General features: G+C 37.0%; 1 protein-coding gene across 6 annotated transcripts in view; it reads left to right on the plus strand.

Moving 5' to 3' along the window:
• INPP4B (inositol polyphosphate-4-phosphatase type II B) overlaps window positions 1–13,799 on the plus strand; it is a 267,108-nt gene that overhangs the window by 192,947 nt on the left and 60,362 nt on the right. For all 6 annotated transcript variants that reach the window (XM_071753780.1, XM_071753784.1, XM_071753782.1 and 3 more), the window contains 3 exons: window positions 1,941–2,049; window positions 8,125–8,302; window positions 11,855–12,067. In XM_071753780.1, the coding sequence (XP_071609881.1) occupies window positions 1,941–2,049; window positions 8,125–8,302; window positions 11,855–12,067 (500 nt within the window). The remainder of the gene's footprint in view (window positions 1–1,940; window positions 2,050–8,124; window positions 8,303–11,854; window positions 12,068–13,799) is intronic.

Consider the following 13,799-nt stretch of genomic DNA (forward strand, 5'->3'; position numbering starts at 1 on the left):
TTCCCTCATGCTGATAATGCTTGTGCTTCCAAGAGGAGCTGCACTGATGTGTAAATGGAGCACATCACAAGTTCTCTCTCCCAAATCTTGCAGCAATTTCTGGTGTACTGGGCTCTGGGAAGTGGGAGGGAGATTGCCCCATGCCCCTAACCAGGATAAGCAGACTTCTTCATCCTCCCCATCCTCACTGGCCCATGTTCAGTTGCATGGGGCAAGTGCCTAGCTGTTTTTGGGGTGTTTTATGTCTCAAGCAGCTGCTTCTTGACCATGCTAAGCAGAGGCCACAGGCTGAATGAAGTCTTTCTTCCATGTAAAGCTCCCCCTCCCTCTCTCTCTACTAAATTTCAGTAGCTGTAAGCAGTCACTATTTTTAATACATTCAGAAAAAGCAGCAGACTTGAGTCTTTTAAATGTAGTTTCATTAGTTATCTGTAAGCATATGCAGAAGCCCTTATCTAGTTAAGCTGATGTCTTAATTTCTTATTTTGTTTTAAAGCCACCATTGTTTTAAGCAATAGAATGACTTATTGTCAAGTACTGATGGAGCTCTAATAGCCCAAGATTATGTTTTATGGATAAATCTCAATGAAGACCTGAAAGAATGGGCTCTTGAAGAATCTATAAGCTCACCTGAGGCTAATGAAATTATGTCACTTCTCATTTTAAGTGGAAATTGAAGTCACCAATTCATTAAAGTTCAAATCAATTTCAGTGGATATGCCTTGAGATTCAAGTCTGGAAGTAAAACATAGTTCATTAACTGTGAATCATTTGAACAGTGTTCTTGCTTCTTAGGGATATTTATGATCAGAATGCAAGGAAAGTTCTATTTTAGCAGGGGATTAGATTTTCATTTATACAGAAAGCTCCCTTGATGAATAAAATAGTTCACAAAAAACCCACCTTCTAATGTTTCTTGACCTGTATTTTAATAAGTCCATTGAGGTTGGGCACAAAAGAGGTGCTGCTCAGTGCAAGGGTAAATGCTACAAATGTAAATTTCAACTTCAAAGGAATCATTATTACCATTTGGAATGTAATTAGACCTTCATCTCTGCATTGAAAATCAATCACAGGTTGTTTTTAAAAAGGTTCTGCAGTTCTGTAAGCAGACATCCACAGGAAACGTTCATCATGTTTGTCACAACACCTCAAGTGCAGACAGAGAATAACAATAGTTTGTTGTCTCAGCAAAAATTTCACTAATATAGTTTATTTCCCATTCTGGAAGCTTTTCCAGTGAAAACAGCTGCCTTGCACTGTGCTCTAAGCTTATGTAAAAATTAAGTATAGGTCATAGAACAGAGCTCTTCAATTTAGCATTAAACAGGTAATTATATCTGAAAGTGGTAAAAGGTAAGAAGGTAAAAAAATTCAAACTAGAAAAGAAGTGGAGAATTTTAAAAGTCTGATTAATTTTTGGAGCAACTTCTCTGTGAATCAGCGAATCCTTTTCACTTGAAGTCTTTAAATCAAGATTATATTAAAAAAAAAAAAAGAGATGGCTTCACCCAAGCAGGAGACAGTCTTGATGCAGGATTCATTGGCAGTAATTCTGTGGTCTGTTTTAGACTATTTCATCATAATTGTCTCTTGGTTCTGAAATGGAAAATCTGCATCTCAACCTGACAAGTTAAATAATGGGGAAGGGAGTAAAGTGAAATCCCCAAAGTTACTTGGCAGCTTTGGGAACTGCAGAGCTGGAGTGTTGTTCTAGTGTGGAACACACTTGAGATGGAGAAATAAATCAGGTGAACTTTCTAAGATGTATAGGTGGCTCTACAGAAAGATGGATTTAGCTCTTGGTTCTCCTTGAGCCACAGATTCTCAATTATTCCTCGGAAATGGCACTGATTTGTTGTCCTCATGTCTTGTAGAGTAGATACCATGGTGTTGCCATACCTTGTGCATAAGTACATGGAAATCTCTCCCTTTTCCAGATGCTCTGTATGATGTGATCACCGTGGGAGCCCCAGCAGCCCATTTCCAGGGATTTAAGAATGGAGGTCTCCGAAAATTGCTGAGTAAATTTGAGGCAGAAAGACGAAAGTGAGTATTTTTGGAACTAGCTAGGAAAATAGCATGAAAGTTGCATTAAAGTGAGTTAAACTGCTCTGTGCATGGAAGATGAAATGCTGGTAGGACTGGACAAGTACTACTTCTTTCTTTCATAAGAAGAAATTTAAGTAATAAGTTCAGTTTTCAGAGAAAGAACCTTTTCTCATTTTTGTGGTCCTGCAGCATATCCACATTGGCAGAATGTCCTTTCCCAGAATGTAGGGTAGCTTTGAGGTGATGTCTGTTCATTGGAGAAATAAGGGAAAATACCTTCTGGGAAAGACTAGGTTGTCTTGAGTTCTTCCTGGGAGAACACTTAGTACAATATCTCATAGGTATGAATAGATAAAGCCCTTTTTTCTTGGTTGCACATAAGATGGGAGAGGAGATGTGCAGGACTCTTTTCTTTGGCTTCTGTGCAAAGCTACAGGTCTAAAGGCTGGGATGGCAAAGGATGGTGCAGCACAGCCTCTTCTCATTTTCATTCTCTCTTATTTTACTGTCTCAACCATAAAGCACTAAGTTGACAGAGGATTGTGTTCAGGAGCACTGGGAAATGCTTTGTGCAGGCTTTATTAAGGTATCTCATACCTTTTTCAGGAATCTGCAATATGTTCTTAAATAAAGAATTCTTAAATAAAGACCTCATAGTATGTGATCTGAAGCCAGGTCCATTTCTTATGACCTGCTCACTGTCTTTACTGTTCTTGACTTGCAACCACAAGACAGATAAGAGGCTTCACCTCTACAAGCATCAGCATTTAAATTAAATAATTGAAGTGGGATGATTATTGTCTGCTAAATCATTGCAGAATATTAGTTGTGTAAGATACACAACTTATTTTACAAATAAGTTACTTATTTTACAAATTTTTTTCATGGCCCTGGAGTGGTTTGTTCTTTTTTTCCCTTTCTTTCTTCTAGCTAAAAGAGAAAGCCAGTCAGTTGTTCAGATTTAGTCTTTTGTTGTCCTGCTAGTATGGATTACTTCTCCTTCCAGCAAATGGAAGGAGTTGTCTTCTCACCAGACTGGATGGCACAGCAAGTTATTATTTTTCAAGCTCAGTTGTGCAGGAATGTTTTAAGGCAGACACTCACTGCTTGAAACATTTGTAAATCACTTTCAAGATACACCAAGGACTTTTTTTTTCTTCCTGAAAATCTAACTTGATGATCTATGCTTTAGCCAAAACACACAGACATGTAATTTAAAGATTTTCATTGCCCCAGTACTAACCATCAAGAAAAGCAGAGTTGCCCCACAAGCTGAATTAGGTGCTGTGGTCCAGTGTGGTTGTGTACTCCACTTCTGGTAAGTGCTTTAGAAATGGGACTACTTTAAATTAGCACAAACTTAAAGCTGGATAGCACTGAAAAGGATTTTAGGTTGATTTTTTTTTAAAGCCATAATAATTTAATTTAGGTTTTTTACTGTCTAAAAGGACTTTTTTTTTTTTTTTCATGAGAGTTTTGATCAAGGTGTAAGGTGTGTGCTCCTTCACTCTTGTACTCATTACCAGAGATGATGGTAATCCAGAGATCTTCAGGGTTCCTGTTACCTGGGTTTCATCACCTTCAGACCATTTCCATTCTGTGAGGAACCTGCAATCACACTGTTTCACAGAAAATCCCAGAGATGGTGAAATAATGATTTCTGTTTGAGTTTTAACCTTCATTGCAAAAGGGAACCGTGGCCTGTCACACAGAGCACTTTTGGCAGAGACATTATTCTTGCCTCATTTCACCTTTTTTTTTGTGTGTGTGAGTGAGAGATTCGACTTCATGGAGATGAACATTCACTGGCTATAAAATCAGTCAACTAAAGGTGCTGGAAGTTTTGCTGAGAAACTGCCAAAGTTTGTGCTATTCAGTAAGATGTAAGAACCTCACCAAAGTGTTTTCCAGCTGCCAGGCTCTCTGGACAGAGTTGTCTGAATGATGTCTGTAAGCAGAGAGGGGTCTGGCACTGGAAAAAGAAGGGAAGAAGGAGTTGGGGAAGCTTTGCATGCAAAAATTAGAAAAGAGGGTATGTTTTGGAGAGCAAGAAACTGTTCCATATACATGGGCTCCAGGAGTGGCAGGAGGAGAGAGGCTGCATGGCTGTGCGATTGGTTCTGTAACAGAGACTTCAGCAAGGAAAAGGCTCCTCTGAAAGTCACCATTTAGCCTAAGATTTGTAGTGAGGCACAATACTTTTTTTTTTCTGATAAAAACATTCTCAGTTAACCCTGCATAAGATTCTTCCCTAGGTTAAAGGGAATCTTGATGTTTCTTTTCACTGTAACTCGTGTCCTATTTCCAGTTGCAGGCATTGATGCAGAGTTATTCCAAGATTCTTTCCTAGGTTAAAGCCTACTTGCATATTTCCACCCATGTAAAGATACTCTAAAATTAATTAGAAATACTGAAAGGCTTGCCCTAGGGCTTCAGCCTTTGTGGAGTGAGACTTCCCAGGAAGATTCCCTGTGAGATTGAGCTATGTCACTCTGACACCTGCTCTGCTGGGGTCTCTAGAATGCTGGTAAAGGGCAGCTTGATGTTTCTTTTCACTGAAACTTGTGTCCTATTTCCAGTTGAAGGCATTGATGCAGAATTATTCCAAGGGTCAGTTAGGAATGAAGAAGAAATAGAAGAGCAGCAAGAGAAGCTCTGTGTGTACAGTGTAAGCCATCACTTCAAGATAAGGATTTGTGGGCAGCTGGGCTTTATAAATAAAGATAAACAGAGCTAAAACATGATTTCTTTTTCCTCAGTATTTAAAGTTAGAATTTCAAAGTTTGCTAGGGAATTCAAAGGAAATAAAAACAGTAGTTTGAACTTTCGATCTCTGGTTTCAAAACCTCAGCACTCCTCATATGGTTTAGTTTAATTTCTTGAGGCAGTGAACTGTCTTGGGGGGTTTTATGTAATCAATTTATTTTTGATCACAACTACCCACTTTAGACAGAATACATCAGATGCATAAGTAAGCCACTGAGTTGGTATCTTCAGTTATGTACATAAGCTTGAGGTTATTTAGGGTTAGAGGTTCTCAATGGGTGTGATTTAACTGGCTTCTTGATGCTAATGTCTGGTTTTGACCGTGAAAAATGTGGGGTCAAATGTTCATTATTGAAAGAATTTCACCCAGGCCCAGATGGTGGCAATTTACCTCAGTCACACAAATTACTTGGTTAACAGCAGGAGTGGAGTTAGTTGGAGTGTTGTTAAAAATCAGACATTTAGCATATTGCAGTATTTATTCCCAGACAAAAACTTGATTAATTTAGAGTTAAAAATGCAGATTTAATCAATGTAATGTTTCTTCAAATCACATGACAATGTCATTAAAACACTTCTAAAATTGAAATGATGACTGACAGCCAGGTGTACATCATTAATGACAGTGGCAATATATGGAAGAGATTAAGTGTGGTTTTATATGCTTAGTGAAAACTTTGAAACTTAACCCAGAAGATATTATTTTAGACTTTTCAAAAGCTATGTGACTAATCATATATTTTACATACCAAAGGTACATTTTCATAGTGTTACTGATTTTCTGCACTGGACCTACACATGGCCTTTGCCCTAATGCAAAAATTTCCTCATTATTGTAATTCCCTTCATCTAGTTCCTACGTTAGGATATGTGAAAATCTTATGTTCTATTGGTTGCTTATTATTTTAATTAATATTATTTACATATCATAGCTATATGTGGCAGCAAGCTTTAAAAATAGATATTTATAAGGAAAATAATTTCAGTGAATTGAAAGTAGTGATGTCTTCTCATGAATGATAAGGCTGGAGAAAATTTCAGGCTATTTTTAGATGCAGTAGTGTCAAGACACAAAAATTACTAACTTGAGATACTCCCAAACATGAAAAATAATTGCACAATTTCTTGTGTGCAAATTCTGTGGGGAAAAAAAATATTTTAAGCCATGTCATGCTTTCTAGGGTTGAGGAAGTGTTAAAAGTAGCCAATTAATGAGTTGAAAGAACACATCAGTCTGAAGAAAGAGCCATTCTCTCTTCACTATTTCCTTTATTTGAAAGCTGTGATTGACTTTATTAGAATGAGAGCTACCCCCAGGCTTAGGATCTCTCTTCCCTCTTTCTTTTCTTGCAGCATTGTCTGTTGCTTTTCTGCTGCAATATTCTGTGGAGCTTAGAACTGTGGGAGAGCAGTGCAAATGATCTGGGAATTAAAAGCTGAGGGGAATCCCAGAAAGGAATATGTGCATGGTGAGCTTGATAACAGTGTTAGCCAGATTCAGGCTGCAAAAAGGCTGTTTGATAAAGGGAGAAGCCTGAGGGGGAATTAGAGAAGATTATTTAGCACTGTGAAGTATGAAGACTTTTAAGGCTCTGTCTTCATTACAGTTAGCAGAGTTTTACTCTTTTCCCTGCCCTGGCTACTGACTGCTTGGGAGTTGCAGTGAATGTAGAGGTAGATCTAACTTTGGAAGTTCATATCTCAGAGGGACAGGATTTTTTTTTGCCCATTTCATTAAGAGAGACAGGTTTGATAACTGATTTTGTTGAATTACTCAGAGCTCTGACCTCTGCACTCATCAGACTTGCAACTCAATTAGTGGACTGCAAGTTGGAGGCACACAGTGACTTTGGTGTGGTTGGTAGCATGATTAATGGCAAAACTTCCCTGACTCAGATGCTGTTCATCCTGACTGCCTCTGCAAAGAATTCTATGTAAAAATTGAGACAAAAATAGGATGGGGTATTGTGGGATATTGCACTGTAATTTAGCAAAATATAAGAGGCTTAATTTTAAGGCTGCCTGAATCTGTCTTTATTTGCCAAAAGAATTAAGCCTTTTAGGTTTCTTGGAAGTGATTTCATTTGAATTCTGAATGTGCATATGTTCTTTATTGAATTAAATTTAATTTCTAATATATAGAAAACTGATGAGAAACTGGAAGGGACACTAGAAGACACAAAGGGGAAATGGGGGAGTAAAAAGATCTGGAAAAAGACTGAAAGGAAACACAGGATGTTCAGAGCATTGTACTAGTGTCAAAATTCAGGTCTTGATATGCAAAATTGAGAAATTATTTAAACTGAAGGGGGGAGAAAGGCAGGGGTCATGGAGTGTGGAAAAGACTCCAAGATGTATGAAAGAAAGACATAAGAAGAAAGAAGAGTGATGTAAATAGTATGAACATCACTGGCATTGGTGATATTCCAGGAGCTGCTCAGATATGTTTTTTCCTGTGTTAACATTACAGTTTAATCTGAAACAACAATATTGGTTATTTTCTCTGAAAGAGTGAGGCAACTTTACAAAAGTTTTAGATGGAAAGTTGTATACTACAAAGAAGATCCAATATGTGTGTGTGTGCTCTCTGAAATGGCATTTTGGAATAAGAGTAGAAAAGGGTATTGAATAAATAGCAAGTGCTTAGGAAAAAAGAGGGCTAGGAATAGAAGACATGCAAAAGAATTGTAGTAGTTTGTGAACAGTTAAAGGAATGTAGGAAGTTTTCAGTATGAATTTTTATGGTGGTGGATTTTTTAAAAATAATTGACTCCCACACTCCATTTCTGTGTCTTTTCTTGTAAATTAGGCACAATTTATATTGGAACTAACTCTGGTTATCACCACTTTCTGGGCATCACTGGTGCTAATCAAAACGTAGTGTGGGCCACTGCTGAATTAAACATGAATGACTCATTTTGAAAGCTTTAGTTAATAATGTGATGGGGAGTTGCACTGGAAAAATAAGGAACAGTAAGCTCTTTATGATTTTGACCTGGTGGTCAAACTTCTCATATCTCAAGAATTACATTTTTAAATAAGTAAATAGAATGTTTTTCTTATTTTAAGACCAGTCACTTAGAGGGTTAGGTTGAACAGGTTGAAGGATTTCGTGGTGGGGTGTCCATTATTCTCCATTATTCAAGGAAGGATTTGGCTTTACCCTTAAAGGGAGGAGCATTTCCAGCTCCTCCAATTGGTGTTCAGGTATATGTTTTTTTACAAAACCGTTAAGATTTTTATCACATTAAGCATTTTTATTCATAGCAGAAATGTTTTTGACATCATGTGACTCTTTCTGTACAGTACTGGATATCAATGTATTTACTACTCACCTGAAAACACAGCCAAGGCAAAAGAAGTTCTCAGCAACATCAGTCACCTACAACCTCTCATATCAAGCCATGCAGACCTGCTGCTTAATTCTGCAAGCCAGCATTCTCCAGACAGCTTGAAGAATTCCTTAAAGATGCTTTCAGAAAAAGTAAGATTCAAATCTTCACAGCAATAGAAAATAGAATAACTAAATCTCTAACTGGTGCTGTTTTTTTTTTTTTCTGCATTAAATTGACTTCAGGAAATGTTAAATAAGCTCTGCTAAAATAAACTTCAAAATGTTATTAGAAAAGGAATATTATTTAGCATTTTCGTGGGCTAGAAAATTAATGAAATATATCAAGGTTGTCTTTATTTAAAAGTGTAATTATTTCATGTGTCTTTGTTATCCTCTAGTGGCCACATACTGAGGTTTATAAAAAATAGATTACTGTAAATAATTTTGTGGGGTGATAAATGATTAATTTAGTTGGGGTTTTTTTGTTGATACTTCAAACTACTGTTTGTGGGAGGTACTGCAAGCCAGGTTTGTGCATAAGGTTTAGTATATAAGCTTGATCAGTCTGGAGGAAAAGGAAGTTGGCAACAGGAGATCTCAAATGTTAATCCTATTCTTTTGCATTCCTCTTTAGCTGTGGGCTCTTCTTCATCTTTAGCTCCAAATTAAGGAAGATATTTTCCACCTGTTTCACAGAATGATACTGGAGATTAGATGAAAGCTGAAGTACTTTTAAGCATGTGTTATCCCATAAAAATATGAAGTACTAGAGCTATGACCAGAGGGGTTGAAAAAAGTTTCCCGTTGCTTTGTGGGCCATACTTTCTGTACTGAGATCTCCATATGGCTTAATAACCCCATCAATAACCATTGCAGTATATCTTCAGCTATTGGGAAGTGGCAACCCCTGTGGTCTGTTAAGCACTATTATCCCAGCAGCTCAGTGCTCAATAGGAAAGTTTCAAATCTGAATATTGAGCTCAGCCCCAAACTGTGAAGGCATTGACTGGGAGCCCCAGGGAGGAGGTAACCAGGGCTCTCAGTTATAGATGTGTAAAGCCAAAGTAACTCTGAGAGTCACTGGGAATGGCAGGGGTACATAAGGAAGTAGAATTCATCCTGGAATCAAAAGGGAGAAATTTAGAGGAGGTTGTGGCAACGAGAGCATCCCTTCCCATTTAGTGGTGAAGAGGCTGTTTTTAGCTGCCCATAGAAAAAGTGGAGATGCTCTCCTAGGGGTTAGTTCAAAGAGATATTCATAAAGGAGTAAAGGCAGTCAAACAAAGCAGTGTTTGGTCTGAAGATTGAAGACCTTGTTGCCAGGAAATGTGTTTGTTAGCTGTAGCCATTTGCTTTTCCCTTCCCACCATTGCCTCTCTGAGCAGGAGGAGCAGAGAGTTTCAGAATGGTTGCAGGAAGCCCTGATACCCACTGTTTCTGACTAAAGAAAAGACAAACCATTTAGTTTGGAGAAGTCTAAGATATTTTAAGTTGCCAGGTGGTGCTTTAGCTGGTTCCTATGAACTTCTCAGGGCTAGGATGAAATTGCTGGTTAGTATAATAGCACAGGTCCCAGAAGAGGAAGCAGGTATTTCACCTGATGGAGTGCACCTGGCAGCCCATAGTTTCTAGGTAGCCTCCACCTTTTGCTTGGAAGAGGTGAATCCAATTGTTTGAACATGAAGTACATGAAGAGTTAAATACCTGCTTCCCTGTCTGTTCCCAAATTTACTCTGGGGAAAAAATAATAATCAAGGAATAGGGTGGGACCATTGCTGAGGGGGCTCATGTAGAGGGAGAGCTGCTTGTAAAGAAGGGAAGAGAGTGGGGGAGGAAAGGAAAAACCAAGAATATCTCCTTCCCTGAAGGGTGTATTAAGTTCAAACTAACAGAAAATGGAGTGAAAGCACAGGGTGCTGCAGTTACCTCCCTCATGGTTAACACAGAGCATCCTCATGATACCCTGAGATAACATCTGTGTCACCTGGTACAGTAGGAGAGAACCAGAACTAACAGTATCCCTGGTTCTATTTAAAAAAGGTTGGCATGATCTTCTGAATAGAATTCTGAGATGCCCATGTGTAGTCATGAGGCACATGAGCTGCTCCTGTGCTCTCACCTTTATGTTTTTATATGTAAAAAAGAAACATCCTCTTACATTTTAGCCTGATAGAATTTAAGAAATTAAACATCTGTTTGAAGAAGTTGTAAAAATTATTTTCCTGGTGATTAAATTCCTCAGGCTTATTAAAAGGCAGATCACTTTCTATTTTAAGATAATATTAAGCTTGCACTAGAGAATAATTCTTAAAGCATTAGTTAGGAGTAGCTATATCTGAACAATCAATAACTTGAATTGCAGTTAAGTGTTTACATTGGAAGGACTGGATGCATGCATTGAAAGTAGAAAATTAAATCCAATAATTCCACTGTTACTGCTTAAATAGAACTGGTTTTCTCATATTAAGCATGGTTTTACTTCTCCATAAATATGATCTGCAATTTACTACAGTGTTTTCCTGAGACAAACCTTTTATCAGCATTTTCTGTTGTAAAGAAGACTTTAGCTGTTGGCAAGTGTATCAGCATTTGCAGCTTGCAGAAGGCTTGATAAATTCCTTTTCCAGCTATGCCTATCTTTGTTTGCAGAAGTATTCTTTAGTCAAGTACCTAACAGAATTTGCCAGGTTTTAATTTCTTTGTTATAGACTCTGTGTTTTCAATACAACTTTATAAATAGTCATGTTTTGCAGATTTAGCTGTATTGAGCTGTAAAAAAGTGTAGTTAAAATGTAGATTGTTGTTAAACCAATTTAATTACAGAAGCATTTTGGGCTCTACATGAAAAAATGGATGTTCACTTCCATGCTAGTTTACTTTTTAAAATGAATTTTTTCAAAAATATTTATATTAAATTACTTAAACTTTTGAGATAGCTACCCAGTACACATTGCAGTCACAGTGGGCCTTCCCTAGCTCAAGCTGTCCAATACTTTCTTAAATTTAAAGCTTTTTTGAGCGTACATTTTGAGACCTGAAATGATCTCAAGGAGACTTTGTGGGGGGGAGAGGTAGAAAAACTCAGCAACACCATAATGTTGTCATTTTTAAGGACAGACAAATGGATTAGTTTGGATTATTTTGATTGTTAGTAGTAAAACAGTCTTGAAGAGGAGCTCTGTTTTTACCATGCAGGAAGAAGTCCTTATGTTGGTTTAAAAAAAATTATGATTTAGCCTGGATGTCACCAAGGTTTTTATTTTGAATTTTATTTGCAGCAAATTTTCAGCCTCTCTATGTGCAACCATTAAGGATCAAAAGTACCTTTTTCCTAAACTTTGTAAAATTGTGAAAAAGCAGAAACTTCTCAAGCAGGTACCTAACCAAGCAGCTGGAGCTTTAAGAAAGCCATCGATTATTTAGAATGTTGTGGTCTACATGTCAGTAAATTTTTGGGGGTGTATTGAGGCAGGAGAGCAAGAAGAGTTGTGGGAGAGGCAGGTAGAAGTGGAGCAAGTACTAGTTTAAAAATGAGTGAGAACACTGGGATTGTAGAATGTGATATCATCTCCTTGTTCATTGGTCTGCCTGAAACAAATGTTCTCTGTGCATAAGGGTAATTCAGTGTTAGAGAAGTTGCAGTGTTGCATTCTTGGTCTACCTTTTTTGGTCTAACCTTTTAATTTTATTTTTTTTTCCTAGACAGAGTTATTTGTGCATGCATTTAAGGATCAGCTGGTCAGAAGTGCCCTTTTAGCACTGTACACAGCTCGGCCTGGCTGTGTCCTCAAGAACCCAGCTGTGCCTAGGAATAGTGCAGAAGAAGGGGGTGATGTGCAGCATCAGGAGCATCCTGCTCAGATTAAAAGACAGGATTCAATCCCACATCATTCTGAGTATGATGAGGAAGAGTGGGTAAGTAGTTGGAAATTCTTGGTTGGTGCTCAATCCTGAACCCTGCAAATCAGCATCAACAAATACAAGCCCTGAGTGTCCTTGTTGCATGTTACTGGGGGAGAAGGAGGAGAAAGGAGAACAAAGCTATGAAATATTTTTCAGATGCATTGTATGTTTTGAAACTAAAGTGGAAAAAAAAATTAAGTTCTGTGTGCTTCTGTGTGACTGGTTGTACGTTTAACACTGAGGATGATAAATATCTGAATATTTTCTTGCCCAGACCTCTTTGCTCTAACTTGTGTTCTTTTTCCTAGTTGGGCAGATTTAATGAGCCTGGGCTGGCATACACTGCTATGATGAAAATTCTTTTTTGTTTTTCTTTTTTTTCTTTTCTCAATACTGAGTATAAATAGTTTAAATACACATGAATTATCCCTCCTCAAAACAGAGCTGTTCTCCCTTAGACTGTGTTGTAAGAGGATGTCTCAGATTGCATAAAAGCATTAAACATGGCTTCTAGATTTTAACATTCTTAGCATATCTTTCAAAGTTTTATATTATTTATATGGCTGAGATTTTGTAAATTGTTTTGGTGGACGTGCTCATTATAAAACTGCTTCATTTTTGCATACACCCTGAACTCCAGCTATTTTTATTCATATCAGGTTCCTACTTTCAGTTCATCACTGTATTCTCATAAATGTAAAGGATGCCAGCATATTAATCTTTATTGTATATAAATAATAATTTGTATGAGCTACAGTACTCAAATCTGAACTGAACCAAGAATAAGGGAACAAAAACATGTTTCTTCTAGAGAAAAGACAATATCTTTAACTATATGCATTAAGTAGTCATAAGATTTAACCATTAAATAAGTAAATCATTCTTTTATTTGTCTTCTGGTTTTAGAGCCTTAAATTCACTTTTTCATGTTTTCTCAATAACCTGAAGGGCTAGAAGCCAAAATGCTTATTTCCACCTATTGAAACAGTCAGAAAAATAAATATAACAGATTTGATACGAAGGAGAAATTTTGTATTGGAAAAATGTCATGTTTGTGCAAGTTGTATTTCAGCTTAATGCCCCTGTCTCTGCAGAACAGCTCTCTTTGCTGTATTTCATTATTGATGGTTTTGATTTTTTTTTTAAAAATGTAATTCTGCCAGGCACTTGGTCCTCATCTAGTAAAACATGTAAGCACATTAATTTATAGTTTATTTTTTCTGCTGAATTAGTAAGGTTACCTGCTTGATTAAAATTAAGCTCATCTTTAAATATTTTCTGAGTTAAACTGAGTAAGAGTCACTGCCAAATTTTGAGGTAGTAAAAAACTTGGAGAAATTTTGGCTTTTACTAAACTTTAAAGATTGGGCTGCTATTATTTTTTCAGGGTTTGTTCTGTCAATGGTGGTAGTAAATAACACAATTGAATGATAAAATAACATAATTAGAATGATAAAAAGAGAAGAATAAATGCATATAAAATTTGAAAAAACATGTAATCTACTCTGTAAGTCAACCACAAAGGAATTAAAACTTAAAGATACATTGTTTAATATGTACAGTGCTGTATTTTTCCCCCCCCATTTTTTTTTTTTTTACAAACACTAGAGTAGCATTTTACAGCTGGAATTTCACTTTAACCATGTGCAGGGTGCTCTTTTCTTGAGTGACCAATGTTTTCTGTAAAGGCTTCTTATAGCAATACTGAGTTTCACCTTTCTTCTGTGATACCAGGTGCACATAT

The sequence above is a fragment of the Heliangelus exortis genome, chromosome 10, assembly GCF_036169615.1.
Source record: "Heliangelus exortis chromosome 10, bHelExo1.hap1, whole genome shotgun sequence".
NCBI lineage: Eukaryota > Metazoa > Chordata > Aves > Apodiformes > Trochilidae > Heliangelus > Heliangelus exortis.